We start from the raw sequence: 19,830 nt of genomic DNA on the forward strand, positions 1-19,830 counted from the left end.
AGAAAAATTGACCATGATAGAAAAATCAACAAAAATATCAAGAAATATAAAATTCACAGACCGTCACCGCTAAAAGAAGACCTAGAGATTTTCACTTACCACATATTTCCCTGTCACCTGGTAGACTCCGAGTCTTTGGTGGAGGAGAAAGTGCGGACTCCCCTCCTTGGGACCTGTCTCCTTCTCTTCGTCTTTCTCGGTAGAGTCCAACCTCTGTCGTCAAGCAGCCTCTTCCAATTCCGTCTCCTCCACCTCTGTCTTCATTCCTCCACCCCTGGGACTTGGGACAATGGTCCACCTCACCATACCATGCACTGCCCTGACATCTTAAACCTCTGGGAAGGGGAACACCCATATTCCCCTGCTTATGTGTCAGCTCTCGCACAATAAGTGGACCAGTCCCCTAAGGCCTTCGTTTGTCCCCTTCACTGTAGACAAGAAGACGGGACACCAAAATCACTTTCATTCACCTGTTCACCTGGGGAGAAAGGGATTTAGAGCCTTTTGGTATCTAGTATTTTACTGTGATTCTTTGCCAGAGATGTTGTCAGTTTGTAGCAGAGACGCACGCTACAAACATGTGAATCATATTACAATCACCACTGACAGCAGTATAATAACTTGACATTAATCACACCATTTAGACCATTTAGACCACTTTTTTCATGAGCCACCAAACTGTTTAAAGCTGCATATCGTTGCTTTGGCTTTAAACTCAACATCAGTCGATCCTGTAAGTGTGAACTAAACTGATTTAACCCCTACATTCTTCACAATGACTGTTATCTATAATATTGTCCTATATGGCAAATCCCATCCATTCATGATATGAATATAAGATAAAACAAATCAAAATGTCTAACTGCTGTTACTCTAAAGCAAATTCTATTACCTAATTTAAGATTTCATTATATATTATATCATATATCAAGCAGTCACCTGGTGGGCTTAGTATACAGCATGACACACAGAGTAATAAATCCTTGGCAGCAGCTACTGCACAGATAAGGCAGCCACAGATACAGAGCAGGTTTCAGAGCTCTGTCTGCAGACAGGAAAAGTGGTTCTGTTTTTATGGACTGTTGTTAGAATTTATTTATCTGATCACCTGGGCTGGTACAATTGTTGACTTAAGTTACACTTGACTTTAAGTCATAAGGCGTATGGTCTGGGGTTTCTATTGCTTAAAAGTCTGCGGCTGTAACCAGCACAGTTTCTCTTCTGCTCCGTTAGCAGTGTATAATGGAAGTATAAACCACTATATGTTACACAGCTATCATAGAAATTTGGCTACTAGAGAAGATGTTTCGTAATATAACCTGCGTACTAAAGCAGCCTTCAAAGTGTGGTAACACAGTTTTTAACATTTGAGACAAAACTGTATTTTTCTCGAAAACTCAGTGGTTTGTTTTACTGGTCTGAGTTAGACATTTTAAATATAAAAATGCAAAGCATGTATGAAAATGTCTCAGTCAGTAAAATAAATAAATAAATAAATAGGACCATTTTACTTTGAAGCATAAAGGAGGAAGTAATTTGACAAGAAAAGAAAGAAGAAAAAGGAAGTGTGTGCAACTGCGATTTCTCACAGCGTCTTTCAACTTTGCATGGAATGGACTGACAGAGAGCCAACAAGGAATATTCATCAGTTCATTTTGGATTCATTCATTTCATTATGAAAACTTGGATTGCCATTATTCTCACTGCTTTTGCAGTGGGAGCCTCAGCTCAAATGTGTAAGAGTCTTTCTTGTTATCCAGTAACATTTTTTTCATGTTACAAGTAGTGACATGTTGGTGATGTTGGTGGCTAGAGAAAGAAAGAAGAAATTGTGAATTATTTATATTTGATTATAGTAGTTATATGGATATGGATATGGATATATTATACAAAGATAACTTTGTATACAAAAGTTGATTTGATCTAATTATAGTTACCAAATGTTTTGGTTTGGGGACAGCAGATATTCAGAGCTCCTAAGTCAAAATGAGTCTTCACTGATTTCATTATTTAGAGTCTGATGCATTGCTTGCCTTGTTTCACAAACTTATATTTCTTTGGAATTGATGCAGTTCTGGAAATAACAGACTCGACAATGCAGCCCCATGTGTAGGCCGTAACATTAAAGGTGGGGATCTATTAGCAGAAATATAATAGTAGAATATAATATACAAAAATATGTTTTCTTTAAGTGTGTAATCACGTAAAACTAATCATCGTTGCATTTTTGTTCGCTTCTATGAGCAGTTTATATCTGCATAGGAGAGGTTCCTCTTCCACAGAGTCCATGTTGCACCATCATGTTTTTACAGTAGCACATTAACAGTACCAGTGTCTGCCATTGCTTATAGTTTTACAGATTAACTACTAAATACAACATCTAAATATACAGTGTTTCCTCTGTGGTGAATGTGTGGGGGTGGGTTGACATGGTTATTCAATAATCAATGATAATTAAAAAAAAAAACTTGCAGGAGAGGACTCTAGCTTTCCTGTTATCAGCAGCAGAGCCACTGCTGTCAAAGTGCATACGTTTAAAATGACTTTCAGACATTTGGGGTAACGTCTGTCCATTGATGATTTTAAAGACACTTAATAACGCTTGTGGGAGCTTTTCTTGTGTTTAACATAATGTCTCCTGTCCTCCTCCATTCCGTGTGTGTGGATGAGCTACTCACTCACACACATGTGAAACAGGAAAAGAGGAGATAAACACATAAGTGACAACAAAACACAGTTTTCTTGACAGAGTAGCCTAGTCAATGCGGTAGCTGATGCTGTTTTATCATATGTCAGCCAATATAGACTCTACAGCCCAAAAACAGAATGTTACAATAATCAAGTCTTGATGAGATAAATGTGTGAATTAGAAGTTCATCATCTGCCATGGAAAGGGAACACTGAATCTTACCTATGACGTGTAGGTGAAAAAAGGTGTCCTGACATCTTTAATATGCTGATTGAAGGAGAGAGCAGGGTCAAATGTGACACCCAGATTATTGGCTGTGTTACTTTGAGAAATCACACGGTTGTCAAAAAATTATTGTTACTTGATCAAATGCTTGTCTATTTTGTACTGGCCAATGACCAGCAAGTCAGAGAGTCATCAGCCTTTATGGCCACATATAGCTGGGTATCATGAGCATAGCAGTAAAAATGTATTCCATGACTGCAACTAATTTGTCCAAGAGGTGAAAAGTCTAGTCTATCTCCTGTACTCGCCCTTTTCTGTTTATAGGGTTACGTATCACAGTATAATAAATTGCTTAAAGAACGGGGTTACACTAAGCCTCTGATACATTCTGGGTGTTTCTTTTTAACTTGAACAAATTTGTTCTGTAGGCCAATAATGTCACATAATGTTAAACACAAGCACAGTACAGTGAAGTTGAAGTTGAGCCATTAGATATATGAAATATTAATGTAAGTGTTCTTGTCAGGGATTGCTGACATAATATTTGTGTTGATATTATTTGTGTTAATTATGTTTTGGTCCTTGTTTTTCTGTTTAGGTTCATGTGAAACCATGAAGTGGGCTACCTGTGATGGAAACCCATGTTCTTGTACCATTCTTGTTGACAACAACGTGAAACAAACACTGGACTGCACCAAGCGTAAGTATTGTTGTAATCAAGTCCATAGACTTTATTTATGCAGCTCAGTTGTTTTGTTCTTGCCTGCTCATGGAGCACCTTCATATTTCACCTTCAGTGATCCCCAAGTGCTTCCTGATGAAGGCTGAGATGTACAGAGCCAAAAAGGGCCTGCACACTCGCGCAATTGGAGGAAAACCAGTTGAAACTGCCTTTGTGGACAACGATGGCATCTACGACCCAGAGTGCGAGAACGACGGCAAATTCAAGGCCAAGCAGTGCAACAACACAGAGGAGTGCTGGTGTGTCAACAGCGCTGGCGTGCGTCGAACTGACAAGGGAGACAAGAATCACAAGTGCGAGGAGCTGGTGGAGACCTAGTAAGTCATTTCATCCTCATCAGCAGTGTGGAGGGCTGGTATTAGGATGAATCATTTAAATGTTCAACACTGAAATGTTTACCTTGATGTCATTTTCTTTTCTCCAGCTGGGTCCGTATCCAGCTGACTCACAAACCACTGACAACTCCACTGAATGCTCCCAATTTGAAGGCGTGAGTATATCTAACATTCCTCATTCATGAAAGAACTAAGAAAGTATAACCACATAGTTAGATTAAAGTGTCAATATTTCCTAATTGTAATACCTTGCCCTGATACAGTGCCATTGCGGATGCCATTCACAAGCGTTATGACAACTTCAACAAGGACATGGTGGAGGAAGTCCAGGTGAGTGCGTGTCCAACTGGGGGGGGGGAAACATGTAGTTTTGTCACAATACTACAAAGTCTTCACTCAGTATCATAAAAAGACGCCACTAACTGAGTAACAAAACATCCTGTCTGTCTTTCTGCAGTATGACCCTGATGCCCGCCTCATTGTGGTGGATGTGAAGAAGCCAATGGGAGAACGCAAGAGTGACCTGACCAATATGGCCTATTACATGGAGAAAGATGTATGCTGAAGCTGTTTGTATAATATACTGAATATATATTTCTGTTTTCTAGAAGGCTTAAGGAGAGGCCTGGCAACTTACCCTGTCATTACTTATCATTTTTTTTCTTGTAGGTCAAGATGCTGCCCCTGTTCAAGAACCAGGACAAGTTTGAGCCCACTGTGGGCAGCCAGAAGCTGGAGATGGAGAACATCCTGGTCTACTATGTGGATGAGAAGGCCCCCACTTTCACCACAGATAGGGCCTCTGGGGGTGTTTTTGACCCTCAGACACTCTCACTCACATTGGTACTTGCTGCCTGCTGCTTCACAATCCTTCAGGTCAGCAACTGAAAAGAACAAGAGTGAGACAAAAGAGCTTAAGACATACTGAAACTGATTATCTTGTCAACTCATTTTTTTTTAGAAAATGTTTAGAGGTCCAATATTTCAATTGATTAACTCCAGATAAAGTTTTGCAATATGCATAATATTTTCTTTATTTTTAAAACATGTTTATCTCATTTTAAAGTAGGAATAAAGTCTCTCAAAGTCTTTCTTTTTTATTATCTTTAATTTTGTTTATTCAATGCCAGTTTAACTCCATGAACACTTTCTGCAATAAAATGTTATTGTCTTTGTTTAATTCTTCAAAAGATATCTGACATGTCATCCACCTCTGTTCTTGAATTAGGAAGTAAAGTCTTGATTTGACCTAACTGCAGTGTATGGTATCTTCCTTACTGTATTTTGTGTTTCCACAGCCTACTTCCATCCTACTGGAACAATGAATTGTAACAGTTAGGGTAACTCAGATAAATCTGTTATCCTGACTCACTACCCAGAGAACTCATTTTTCAATTAATCTCAAAATAAATGGAAGTTATCCCAGAGTTCCTGTAAGTCCTTTATGCATTGATATAAATGTTTTGTCATCATTCTCTCAACCTAATATTAATCCATACTATGCATTTTGAACAACTGGACTCCTCTGAACCAATGTCCAAGTATTATCCCACTATAGGGAAAATTTGGTTGCAGCCAAGTGTTAAATATTCCATCATAAATACAACATAAAAGACAACATAGCTGTCAGAACACAACAATATAGTGCAATATGAAATCACTACATGTGAAGACAAAAAACTGCTCAGTACCAGCATTTGTGCAAATTCAGCCCACAAATTTTAGTGAAAACAAAAGAGTCTTTGAGTCCTATGAGTTGGGACTCTGTACCCTTTACCTGAAGGTAGAAACTCAAACTCCATCTGCAGGGTTGGTCAGTACAGTCCAATATGGTGTAGCCTCCCCTTATGTCCTGGGCCCGGTTTTTCAAAAGGTTTAATCTGGATAAAATTGATCTGGATTTGGTAATCCTTTTTTTTTTTTTTTTGCCATCCATGATCACATAATCCATTTTACTTTTGAGCCGGTTTTTCAAAGCAACATCGGATTGGATCAATCTGATCCGGACAGAAACTTTTCAAGATCACCAAATCTGGATAACCAGCGCTCTAACAGGATAGGAAATCACAATGTAGAACTATAGATATGTAAAGAGCAACAAGCAGAATAGCCAGTGTGGGGTCAGTACAAGTTTATTTTTATTTGAAACAAAAACACACACACACACAAAAAAAACACCCTCTTCCAGCAGTCCGCTCATCTGAGACCTACAACAAATAAATAAAACATTACTCACAAACACTGTACATTGAGGATATTTAGAACAAGTTTCAAATATAGATGTATTGAATTCAATAAAAAGGTTTAATGTCAAATACTCAACAATAATTTCAGAGTCATCTGATGTGGAGAGACCAGCTTGTCTGAGCTTGGCCTTTAGGAGGCGGATCTTAGGTCCGGCCTTGGTTTGCTGTAGTTTGGTGAGAGTCAGTTGTTCCGCTGCCAGACAAATTTGTACTTCTGCCCTTTCAGTCTCTTTTTGCAGAAGTGCCTTGTAATCATCATCTTTGTTTGATGAAGCAAACAGGATGTGCAATAAGGGACACAATAGTTAGACACTATTTCTGATTTGGATTTGTTTTGCCACCAGTGATGCCATTGACATTGCTTTGTTATTCTCTTTTATCATTGCATGCATCGGTAAAAAAATAATCTAAAAACAAAACAAAAATATCTTTGATTGTGATGAATACACATTAATTAATGACAGAATTAAATATATTATTTGTGGTCAATATTGACAGCTGTTTGGGGGATTATTTTATGAGGCCAAACTCTTTCTACTTTGCTGTAGGCCTATACTGAAAGGCTGAATATGTTATAGCCTACATAATCACTGTAGCCTGATGGATGAACAAATCAAATTAAAACCTTTTGAATAAATAGGATATCTTGTAGGCCATACTGCATGATCCAAATATAGTATTATTTGATACAATTTTGAAGTTTCATCATATTTTGGGCCTGAAATCCATGCTGAATCCACCCTTCTGATGGGATCAGTATAATCTAGAGTTTTTGGATCAAAGTGATCCCAATCCTACTAAAAAGTTCTAAAAACCCCAAACTAAAGGTTTGATCTGGATCAAAACCAAGATTGGATTACGTGATCTAATCCGATTACGTAATCCGTTTTTTCTTTTGAAAAACCCATTTTCAAGATTTGATCCAATCTGTTATCCAAAATCTGAGCGGATTACTTTTGAAAAACTGTTCCCTGTTGGTTGCAAAGATCAGAAAGCTGAGCTTGATTCACCCCAGTAACTTTACTGGCCAGACTAACAAACTACAAGAATTTATTTTTTATCACAAAATAAAGACATTGTTGTACCAAATCTTGCTACATTTTTGTTTTTATTTGCTATTTTTTTCACCTTTATTACTGAAGCATGTTTTACTTTTTATTACCTGCAGTAGAACTTCAGACCATGTGATGCAGTGTGACTGATCCAGATTTAGGAGAGGGTAGAGAGCTAGGATAAGTCAGTTTGGACCGAAAGACTATTCCTCTACCCAGCCTACTTCTGGCTAATGTCTGATCCCAAGAAGATGGAATGGATGTGGTGGTACTCAGACTCACTCAGCAACAGGAGATTGAAGACAGTTGTGGCCACATCTTTGCACAGACTTAGCTTTGTTGCAATATCACAGATCAAGCTGTTGCACAGACAGACCATTGCCAAACCAATGGATTCCAGCAGAATGAGGGGATTGAGACTCTATTTGCAATGATAATGCCTGGTGCTCAGTGTGGATGGACAATGTTTACCAGATGTCAAGTTTTAACTCACCAGTGTGTTGCTGTTGTTTACATTCCTCCAGATGCAAACTCAAACTCAAATTTAATGTCTTTATGAGTGACATAGAGGGATTACATTTGTAATTTTGTTATATGATGATAATTAAATTGAATCTTGAATCTTAAATTCCCAATGACAGAATGCTCAGACAGAGGTGGGAATGATATGGACAATGAACAACCTGTCGATACCACTGATGATACTGTGTGGGACTTTATTGAGACCACAGTAGAAGGACTTTCTCCAGGGGTCAGAGCCATTTTTATCAGATACTCTGTGGCAAGGCAAAGTCCCAGACTGAACATCATCAAAAAATATTGCATCTATGCTGAGACTGTTGTTCAGGATGAAAGAAATCAACAAATGAAGGAATCCAAAGCAACAGCTGAAAGGTTCCAGATGGTTCAGCTGGCTTATTATGCTCCATCTGGAAGAGAAAGAGGAGGAGGCAGAGGCAAAAGCCTAGGACGAGGGACAGGCAGCAGCTTCTCTTTTTTAGTACTGTACTGTTTGTCAGAAGTGTGGTCAACTGGGTCACTAGGCTACAGATCGCATTGCCATAAGGCCAGAGGAATTGGATGGCAAGCGAGGAACATCGCTTCCACAACCTGTCAATGCGTCCATGAATAGATCATTTGGAGACAGGAATCAAATCATCACAAGGATAAAGACTGTGCAAGCCTCAAATCCTGCCTCCTTCAAGTGGAGTGTCAAAAACCCCTGATAAGTTACTTTTGATCTATAATGCCTTTCTCTCCATGATGTAATTAAGTTGTATCCTGTTGAATGTGAGGGTTTTGGTGTGTCAAATGTACACCATTCATTTATTGTCTGAGAATGTCCAGCAGATAAGGCCGGAAGAAACTTGCTATGTGTTGTAGGCCTGACTATTGTTTACACAAAAAATAGCTTGATATTGAAAAAAATCTGACTCCACAGTTCTTAGGTATGATTATTGTTGGAATATATAATATTGATTCCTCTTCAGTTACACAGCAATTTTATTATTTCGATGAGGCCCATGGTGATGGAGTGTTTGTGGTGGACGACCAATGCACTTATGTAGCACATGAAGGTGCAAATCAACAATTTGAACAAAAGAAGATTGACACAGTGTTTAGAGGCCTGATTGTGTGGAATATGCATGGGGGATCAAAGTATTATTATTATTTACTTAGGTAGAGATCAGGATGCTGCTATTATGTTCACCTAACATTGGTAGTACATGTAATTGAGATGAAAGATCAGTATGCCTCTTTACAGACAAATGTAGATGCAAACACCCTCAGAAGTAACTGGTAACATAAAGTGACAGATCTGCCCTCAGAGGTGCCTGTGCAAATAACACACACTCCTTTGTGAGCTGCTTGTAATTATCCTTAGCTTCCTATCTGTAGCCAGAGAAAAGGTTTTGTAATACTACCTGTTTGCCAAAGTAGCCTTCAGAGTGTGGTTTTTAACATTTAAGTTTCACAAACCATATTTACAGGAAAACACTATACCTTGTTTTATGGAAATTATGTCTGGCTTTAAGAGTTGACAGTTTGTGAAATAAAGAAATGTAATGCATGTATGAACATGTCTCAGTAAACCACCATATTTCTTCTCAACACTCCTCCCACCCCAACAGCACAGCATTTAGCATCCATACGTCATAAACTGACGGTAAATTACATAATGATTCTTATAAAATGAAAAAAAATCTCATCAGCCATATTTTTACATTGTGTGGGCCAAATTCTAAATTTAAACCATATGACTGAGACTTGCATATGTAATGCAGATTCATGAGATGAAGTACAGTACTGTGAGAAAAATTAAGATACATAATTCATATAATTTACCGTGCTTGTTAATCAATACCACACTGAATAAAGAGAACTTAACGTTTTAATAACTTGTCTTAAAGCCTGAAAATACAAAATACTTTACACACATTGAATTATCTCTATCTTATATCACATTGATTTCTACCTCCTACACCTGACTTCAAATGAAGAATGCTGTGAATTAAAGAGGTCTAGTGATGAAGATCTTTCTGTTAAATTATTTCAAATAAGTGATGATGTTTTTATCCCACTCAGTGTACAGTGTTGGAGACTTATGGCATGTCTGGTGACAGGCTTCAGTGTCTTTAAAGGAGTAGTTTGAGATTTTGGGAAATATGATCGATCCACTTGATCAATCCACTTGATTACTGAATGACATCTACTAATGACTGAGGCTAATGAAACTGTTGGTGAGAATATTTCTCAGACAGATAATCTCTATGAGAGCTGAGGCTGTGACTCAGCTTTGTCATGGAGTCGAGCATGACTCACAACACCTGAGAAATGTTTTCCCAACCTCTGGTTTCTGTTATGTACCTGCTCAGACAGTTGATGATGTCATCATATCTCAATTTTTCTTAGTTTGTAATAAACTAGATACATATTTAGACTTATTTTGTGCACATCTTAGGATATTTTAGCTGTATGTAATAAAATATGAACAAGAACACACAACTTTGGACACAGCTTAATGGTTTGAAAGTACCACATCATTGTAGATATGATGTGTAAAAAGCTATGGGGAAACCTACACAAAGTATAAATACACATAGTACTAAAATATTAGAATATTACAATGGTACAATATAATATACTGGGAATCCATGAATACCATTATATAAGTGACTGTAAACTATCTGACGTGTTGTTATTATTGCCACTACTAAGACTATCATTATTATTAATACTGTATATTATAAACTATACAGTATAATATATACTAGTACATTTGCTTTGCTTTCCTATTTCTGTACAGTCTACTTTTGCTATTTTGCATGTTTATAAAGTATGTTTGTGTCCATTGTCTGTATCTGTATACTGTATCTCTGTCTATCTTTGAAATCCCATAATACTTTTTATTTTACACTAATAGAACATATAATATTTTTAAGGAAAAGGTAACTATAAACCGTAGCCCATAGAATTAGCCATGGTTTCACTATGATCACTGCCAAGAGGCAGAGTCTGTAGGAAGTGAACCACAAAACTACTGTATGCATAAAACTACTTTAAGACAGAGGTGTGTTTTTCATTGTTTAGTTTCTTCTAACCGAAAATATTACACATTTTTTCTGGACATTTTTGATTTGTTGATGAGCTAAAAAACTAAAATGTCAACATGAGAGAGAGAGCGAGAGAGAGAGAGAGAGAGAGAGAGAGAGAGAGAGAGAGAGAGGGGAGATATCCAAATATGGTCATACCGGAAAACAGGTGCGTTTTTGTCCTACCATCCCCTCCCCCGTCTCTTCATCGACGTCATGAGACTACCCGTCTTATAAATTTACTTCATAGCTGCTCTGTATCAGTTCGACAAGAACACGTAAACGGTAATCAGTAATTATCTCTACATAGTTACTTAACTTAGGTAGTGCGCGCGCTGTTTTGAGTCCTTACTTTTGTGTGCGCGCGCTCCTTGAGTTTCTCTCTGAACAGGTTTGACCAGGATACACCTGCGGGAAGAAAAAGGAAGGTCTGTGAGCCTCCGCGGTATTCTTCACTTCATCTTTGACCTTTGTGGTCGACGGACGCACAGAAAACCGACTAGGAAACTTTATTCTTGAATTCATTTTTGAGAATTTCATCATGAAAATTTGGATTGCTCTCGTCCTCGCTGCTTTTGCGGCGGGAGCCTCAGCTCAAAGCTGTAAGTAGTGTGATTTATTCAACTGTATCGGGCGAAAACGTCTTACAGAGCAGTTTTTGGCTTGGCATGCTCTTCGATAACCTCATTTAAATAGTACTGTTTAATACTCGAACTGCTTTAATTACGAAACAGGAACAATAAGGTGAAACATTAATTATGTTCTTACTGGCTGTAGTTAATTAATACTGACCTTTCTTACCTGCAGTGCAGTGTTCAGCCGTACAAAGTGCTTTTATTACCGACAAGAGTTGTAAAAGGTGGAGTTTAAAGTCGTTTTTATACCAAACGCAGTTAGTTTCGTTGGTGAGTGGGGGTTGGGAGGATTTGTCCCGCTCTTTGGGGACTTCGTTGTTTCGAGAAACCAACGCCCAGGTGTTCAGGAAACCTGCTTGACTACCTTGCCCTTTTCTGTTTATAGGGTTATGTATCACAGTGCAATAAATCCGTTGTTGAACGGGGTTACGCTAAGCTTCTGATACATTCTGGGTGTTTCATTGGGATTTGAACTAAATCCCACTCTAGACCTTGGCCTAATTTATTATGTGACATAATGTTAAACACAAACACACTACAGTGAAGTTGAAGTTGAGCCATTAGATATTTGAAATATTAATGTAAGTGTTCTTGTCAGGGATTGCTGACATAATATTTGTTTAGATATTATTTGCGTTAATTATGTTTTGGTCCTTGTTTTTCTGCTTAGGTACATGTGAAACCTTGAAGTGGGCTACCTGTGATGGAAACCCATGTTCTTGTACCATTCTTGTTGACAACAACGTGAAACAAACACTGGACTGCACCAAGTGTAAGTATTGTTGTAATCAAGTCCATAGACTTTATTTATGCAGCTCAGTTGTTTTGTTCTTGCCTGCTCATGGAGCACCTTCATGTTTCACCTTCAGTGATCCCCAAGTGCTTCCTGATGAAGGCTGAGATGTACAGAGCCAAAAAGGGGCTGGACACTCGCACAATTGGAGGAAAACCAGTTGAAACTGCCTTTGTGGACAACGATGGCATCTACGACCCAGAGTGCGAGAACGACGGCAAATTCAAGGCCAAGCAGTGCAACAACACAGAGGAGTGCTGGTGTGTCAACAGCGCTGGCGTGCGTCGAACTGACAAGGGAGACAAGAATCACAAGTGCGAGGAGCTGGTGGAGACCTAGTAAGTCATTTCATCCTCATCAGCAGTGTGGAGGGCTGGTATTAGGATGAATCATTTAAATGTTCAACACTGAAATGTTTACCTTGATGTCATTTTCTTTTCTCCAGCTGGGTCCGTATCCAGCTGACTCACAAACCAGTGACAACTCCACTGAATGCTCCCAATTTGAAGGCGTGAGTATATCTAACATTCCTCATTCATGAAAGAACTAAGAAAGTATAACCACATAGTTAGATTAAAGTGTCAATATTTCCTAATTGTAATACCTTGCCCTGATACAGTGCCATTGCGGATGCCATTCACAAGCGTTATGACAACTTCAACAAGGACATGGTGGAGGAAGTCCAGGTGAGTGCGTGTCCAACTGGGGGGGGGGAAACATGTAGTTTTGTCACAATACTACAAAGTCTTCACTCAGTATCATAAAAAGATGCCACTAACTGAGTAACAAAACATCCTGTCTGTCTTTCTGCAGTATGACCCTGATGCCCGCCTCATTGTGGTGGATGTGAAGAAGCCAATGGGAGAACGCAAGAGTGACCTGACCAATATGGCCTATTACATGGAGAAAGATGTATGCTGAAGCTGTTTGTATAATATACTGAATATATATTTCTGTTTTCTAGAAGGCTTAAGGAGAGGCCTGGCAACTTACCCTGTCATTACTTATCATTTTTTTTCTTGTAGGTCAAGGTGCTGCCCCTGTTCAAGAACCAGGACAAGTTTGAGCCCACTGTGGGCAGCCAGAAGCTGGAGATGGAGAACATCCTGGTCTACTATGTGGACGAGAAGGCCCCCACTTTCACCATGAAGAACCTGACAGGCGGGATCATTGCCGTCATCGTGGTGGTGGTGCTGGGCGTGATTGCCGGCCTACTGATCCTGGTAAGTGTGTGTGTGTGTGTGTCTACAGATGTCATTATCTCTTTGATTGAAGTCACTGATCATGTGATGAGTTACCAGACTGAGTACTAATTTTCTTTTCTGTGTGTGTGTGTAGTTCTTTGCCAAAAGGAGACAGAGTCAGCGGTACAACAAAGCTCAGGTGAGACAAACTTCCTTTACTGTTTTAGTGTCGAATCTGTGAAAAAAAGTTATTTGTTGCACCATAGAACTACAGTTTGTTAACTATCTGCTCACTCTTATTATTCAGCAAAGAGAGATGGAGGCCATGTGAAGTCCTCATGGCAACGGGAATCTACGAAGAGTCAGCTTGTACATCACCTTTTTGGATGAACTTTTTTTTTTTGTAGTGGGAGTGTGCCATTATACATCATTTTACTTGAGGAATGCAGATTGTAAAGGAACATTCAACTTTTGCTTTGTTGACATTTTCGTTTTGCTGGCACCGCCATTTTATTTATGAATTGTGTGAAGTCTAAACACATCATCCAATCTATTGGCCATAAAGAACTGTGCTTTTTAAAATATGGTTAGTGGCACATGCCACATTTTAATGTTAGAACTTGTTTGAATGGTTTAAATTCCATGTCATAGATTGTACAGATTCTTTCTTACTAATGTGTGTGTGTGTGTGTGTTTGATGGATTGTTTTTAATAAAAATGTTTTAAAAGGCCCTGGGTGTGGTGTAGGTTTCTTTTTGTTGCAGTGGGTTGTCAGTAGACTTTGTGCCTCTAGTCACAGTGGAAAACTACAGCATGGGGGAGGGGAACAAGCTATAGGAAGTCACTGTGAGCACCTTTTTTGTTGTGGTGTTTATTTGCCAAGCTGTGCAGTTTCTCTGATATTCAAACCTGATGTAAAGTCAGCACTTGGTGAGCTCAAATGATTCCTCAGTAAGTTTAACTCTCTCTTCATCTCAGAGACCTAAGATGGCTGCTTTGATAAAGGTGGATTGTAATAAGCCTTTTGTTTACATGGGACAAGTCCAATGGGTGTGGCAGCACTGTTTTGAGTGTGTCACTGTCTGGTATTGTTTCTTTTGAAGTAAACATTAATCCCTGCTTTTCATAGGCTGCTTTTTAAGCAGACACCTGCAGACCAGTCTTTCTTAACCTGTATGAAAGATCTTGACAGTAACAACACAGAAACAGCTGAGACTGTGGTCGAGTGCGTTTTGGTGACACTGGATTGCAGAGACTACATTCACACCTGCTAGTTCACAGGGAGTTGGTTTAGTCATTTCTTGCTTTATCTGAAACTGTTTGGCATCATGTTCAACCTGTCCGTCAGGTTCTGGCTCACTCATAAAAAAAATGTACATACTGCATATGTACATAACAAATATTGAGAAAGGCTTGAGTTTAAAGGGAATTAAAGTGACACTGCATGAGCCTTTATTCATGTCAGGTGAAAAAGTCAAAGCTAAGGCAGCAGAAATCAGAGAGGCACAGTGTGAGGTGGGAAATTTGTTGCACAACAAACTGGAAACAGGTGTTGCACTGTTCAGAAATTCAGGTGAAACTGCCGAAGTAAAAATTCCTCTGAAGTGCTGTCACAACATGATCGCAGCGGTCAGTGTTTTGTGTGGCTGCTCTCTCCCTGAAGGCAGCACCTCAGGTGGCAGTCCTTGTTTCACCTTTATGAGCTGAAGGTTAAGTCTCTTTTTCAAGTGACAAAAAGGCAGCACATTGTAATAACTGGCAATTAATCCAGCCTACTTAATATTTACCTTTATTTTGAAAGGACAGAAAAGTCATTTGATTAGTAAACACGAACACAGACTTCCTCCCTTTGATTCTTCTCCATTCCTACTGTTGTTGTTAATGCACATTATGAGCCACCAGAGTATTAATGTTTATCGCGTCTATTATGTCTTAGTTCCACTTTGCCTCAACCAACCCCCACCCCCGTAAGCCCTCCCTTCCTTCATCTCCATGGCGACACAGGGACAAAAGCATTTCTCTAACTACCTCAGGCAGGTTAGGTATCATATATCTCCCCCACCCCCTCCCCTCTGTGAGAGACTACAGGAATGAGGGTGTGTCAGTTGCTGTCATTCACCTTCTGCAGGTATCAACATGTCAGCTACATCTGCACCAATGAGGAGGCTGGAGGGCGGTTCTGTAGAATAAATGTGAAGTAGGAGGTGAATGTTATGGTTTCTGTGAATTTGGATTTCCCAGAGGGCGAATTATCTGGGTGAACACAGGAGTGGCTAGTCGAGAAACCAGTAACTTCTTTGTTTTAGTTACGTTTCTTCAAGCATTAGGCTTAGACAATAATTACTTATTCCAAAGATGATTTAAATACAATGTATTTAATATGACAAATAAATATAATACCTGACAATTCTTGCTGTATACAGATGTAAGTCAGAAGCGGGAGAGAAAAAAAGTTTTTTAAAAGTACCTTACACATAAAATGTCCTGTTTTTCCAGTTTATCTTCAAGTTAAATGGGTCACTATATCTGCTTCATTAAAATACCTTCATATTTTGTCACACCAGGTAACAAACTCACAATCAAACAATAACCTTTTCTTTCAGCATTTGTCACATCCTCTTACCATCTTCCTCTGATTCACTGTACACAAACACAGACTTCATTTCTTTTCCCCAGCCCTGCGATACTTCCCCAAATGATGTGGATGCACACGTTGACTTTCATTCCAACACACAGGCCTGGAGTATTTGTACACGATTAAAGTTTCACAGCTCTCCTGGCTGTTCAGTAACTAAAAGCACAAAGGGCACAATCTAGTTTCCTCATATGGTTCAGTCTTTCTCAACACAACCAACTCATCCAATCTACATCTATCACAACTGCTGTGATGTTCCTAAAGCACTTACATTTTCACCACAGTTAGTTTAAGGTTTTTTTTAAAAAAGCTGTTCTCCTCAGCTGCAGCTGGTTTGCCATTATTTCGTCCAGCTTTCATCATATTGTCGGATAAGCTTCATTATACAACAATACTGAACACTGCAAGAGTTTATGTTCCTGATACAGAGATACTGTGCCCCAGAAAATAATACAAAAATACCCTCTAAATGATTTCTTCATAAAGCATCATTACCTCTTCTATACGGAGTATTACTGCGTTATTTTTGAAGGTGGGAATACAAAATTTAACCACAAACAGCATCTTTACCTAAGGAAATGTACCAGACAGCACAGATTAATGAGACATTTCAGAACACTAGCTAGCTGTCAATAAATGCTGTTGACTTTTCTCTTTGGAGTTCGAACATAAAAGCAACATATTCATCAGGGAAACAGAAAATATCCTTGGAGGATGTTAACCAAAGCTCCTTATTTGTTCCTAGACAGCCTTGTACCTTAGTACAAAGCTCACAGCTCCAGTTTAAGCCCAAATCTCATAATGTGTTCTCTGAGAAAGGCACAGAGTAACCTCTCAGAAGGTTAACTGCTTATAACTGAAGGACATCAACTCCCAATAATCCTGTATGATGATATCAGTGAACTGCTGCCACCTCAGCTGGTCTGTTATATCAGGTTGTACCAAACAGAGAGGAGAGGAAGAGAAGTTTTTTTCTTAATTCAACTTCATCTGGATGAAGCACTCATGGTTTAGGGAGATAGTATTTGTCAAAACAGACCATGCCACTTACCAGAAATGAATCTGGCCTAGTAAGGCAAATGTACAGGATCTGAATCAGTCCTAGTGCACCTGTAAAATAAGTTTTTCAAATGTAAATAAGGTAAAAGGCAACTCAACAAAGTGAGTATTTCACAGAGAGATCAGGGTGTTATATTGTCACAGCAGCGTGGGGGCCTTGCTCGGGCGTCCCAGCGCCGGTGGGGATTTGCTCCTCAGCTCTTTGCTCTTCAGGCTGACGGGCTGGGCCACCATCAGAGCGGGGCAGAGAGGTGGTGGGCAGCGGCCTTCTGCTGATGAGCACTATTGATGTAACTGGAAACGAGGAGGGTGATTTCCCTGATCTGTGGATGAAATAGAGGGGGTGTCGGTGTTTGTCTCCATATTTTACTGACTTTAAATTCACTGAAAAATCTTTACTGGGTTCCACAGGTTAGACTTCCTTCTGCTGTCTGTTTGGGATCACTGTCATGTTGGAAAATTCCTCTCCTGCCAAACTTCTTGAGACTGGGAATAATCTTCTCATTCAGTATTTGGGTATACATACTTGCATTGATAGTGCAGTCTATAAATACCATCTACCCTACACCTTTTGCACTCATGCAGCCCTGTATCTGCACATTCATCTCAATGTTAGACACTCTGTAGAGGTTGACTACATGTAATAACCCTCTCACTCTCGAATCCCTGAAATACCAGCCACAGCCACCTTATGTTATCAGTAGTAGGCTCGTCCTGTACCTCCCAATCACTGCTGCAGCTGTGTTTCAGTTTGTGTTCATTAGACTACTGATGCCTTAGTACTCTCTCCCATCTTTATGAAGCCTCTGGTTTCTTACTTGTTCAGGCAGCTCCTTACCAATGCGGAATCATGCTGCATCAGATATAACCCAGGCCAAAACTGAGAAGACCATGGTTATTTTTTTATAAGCTTGTTCATGCAATTAGGCGTCACTGGAAGTCAGTTGTGCAATCACTTTTGTTGCAGAGATCATCTGATTCTAGGTGTAAAGTGTTTCTATTGGATAGTTAAATATTAGCCACATTATAATTACTTGTCATGCATGCTATGCTGGTATCTTAGAAATACACCATAAAAATAAGGGTGAACAGCATTTTTCATTAGTTCTACAATAACAGTGGAATGAGACAGTATAAAAACCATTATGTAGGAGGTGGATGAAATGACTCCTACCACACACAATATATCGGTAACCTCTACTTGGGTGTTTGAATTGTGATAATGTGATGAACTCCACCCTAAACATCAAGATTCACATAAAACCTAATACTGGTCTAGATCTCTCACTAACCTTGGAGGCCGTCCATGGCAAATAGATGTTTCTCTGTAGGTTTGTCTTTGCTGGTGTTGGTACCAATACTCTGTCCCCACCACCAGCATTAAGTCCTGTTTGCAGCCCCCAAACGTCATCAGGTTCTTGTAGGGATGGGACACCAGCGGTTTCTGAAACACAGATGCACATAATTTGGACAGTCGCATAAACATATCACAACCCCCATCTATACTTGTCTACATCTTCATACATGACCTCATTTGAAGTCTGCATGAACAAGTTCTGCCTATCTGCTTTTGAGATTTGATTCTCCAAATCACTTAACTGTGTGACTGCATAGACCAATAGAAATGTCTATTTCTAGGGTCATGATTATAGCAGAGTGAATGCATATTAGCTTCTTAAAGGTGCTACATGTAAGTTTTGCTTTTAAGTTTAGGCATTAACAGCTGTTTAGGAGGAACATTGTGAGTTCAGCATCACACTTGTTAATGCTTATTCATGCTTATTCTACTTCTATTTCTACTACTTATTTTTTTCTCCTGAAGTTAGCATGCTAACCACCTAGCACTGGCCCATCTGGTCTTGTAATACCACTGTGTGATAGTCACTGTAGGATGAGAGGATGAAGACGTGGCATGAGCTAACCTCTAATCGTGTAAATGCAATGGTGAGTAGGCAACTGTTAATGCTAATGTTGGCTATGTAGCATCAGCAAAAACACACATATAGCAACTTTAAATGACCCCCCCCCCCCCCCCCTACTCTCACTTCACTCTTAAGAAACCCTTTTGTGCTTCACAGGTTGTGCAAATATAATCTCTGTTCCCACTAGCGTTGGCAGGGAGTGAAGAGAGTAGAGCACAAGGAATCATGTCCAGGCTGTTGTTAGGGGGCAATGTGACATCAGAGATGCTTACGATAGAGTTGTGTTCCAGAACACTGATACCATCTTCATGTACTGCCAGCCAAACACGCACACCCTGCTCTGGAGAAGGAGTAATAGACTAAAAACAAGGAAAGACACAGGAAGTGAGATCACTTTCAAATTACATTAATTTTCATGATACATTATTGTATGATAAATGAGGGGAAATACAAACAATGTACTATATCATAACATATTATAGTGTTGCTGTTCTTGATAGTTCACAGAAGTGGAGACACATGGAGCAAATATATAGTGAGGTGTTGATTCAACTTTATGGTTATTGAAATGATCTGCATTGTCTGGTATTTTGTTGTTGCTTATAGATCTGACTGGACGAAAAGTATCAGAAACACTTGCACTGTGCAGAGGTCTCTATTCCTTTCCTCTGTTGTGCACAGCATATCAAAAGTTGATTTAGTGTATGTGTCCATATCTCT

The 19,830-nt window shown here is 39.2% G+C and overlaps 1 protein-coding gene across 6 annotated transcripts; it reads left to right on the top strand.

Annotated features, from left to right (window-relative positions):
* The first annotated feature begins 1,567 nt into the window (after nt 1–1,567).
* On the top strand, nt 1,568–14,225 carry LOC108893023 (tumor-associated calcium signal transducer 2). Of its 6 annotated transcripts, none has more exons than XM_051068193.1 (9): nt 1,568–1,736; nt 3,513–3,614; nt 3,712–3,973; nt 4,081–4,146; nt 4,255–4,321; nt 4,449–4,547; nt 13,336–13,533; nt 13,649–13,693; nt 13,802–14,225. In XM_051068193.1, exons 1-9 carry the CDS (start codon nt 1,676–1,678, stop codon nt 13,823–13,825), a joined length of 924 nt encoding a protein of 307 aa, XP_050924150.1. In that variant the 5' UTR covers nt 1,568–1,675; the 3' UTR covers nt 13,826–14,225. The 6 variants fall into 6 exon arrangements, with proteins under 6 accessions (XP_050924150.1, XP_018546321.1, XP_050924152.1 ...); XM_051068195.1 differs by lacking the exon at nt 4,449–4,547 and adding an exon at nt 13,124–13,222 and having other exon boundaries at nt 1,569–1,736; XM_051068194.1 differs by lacking the exons at nt 4,255–4,321; nt 4,449–4,547 and adding exons at nt 12,930–12,996; nt 13,124–13,222 and having other exon boundaries at nt 1,569–1,736.
* Nucleotides 14,226–19,830: the final 5,605 nt, after the last annotated feature.

Source organism: Lates calcarifer, unplaced genomic scaffold (genome assembly GCF_001640805.2).
Source record: "Lates calcarifer isolate ASB-BC8 unplaced genomic scaffold, TLL_Latcal_v3 _unitig_271_quiver_1472, whole genome shotgun sequence".
In the NCBI taxonomy this organism is placed as follows: Eukaryota; Metazoa; Chordata; class Actinopteri; family Centropomidae; genus Lates; species Lates calcarifer.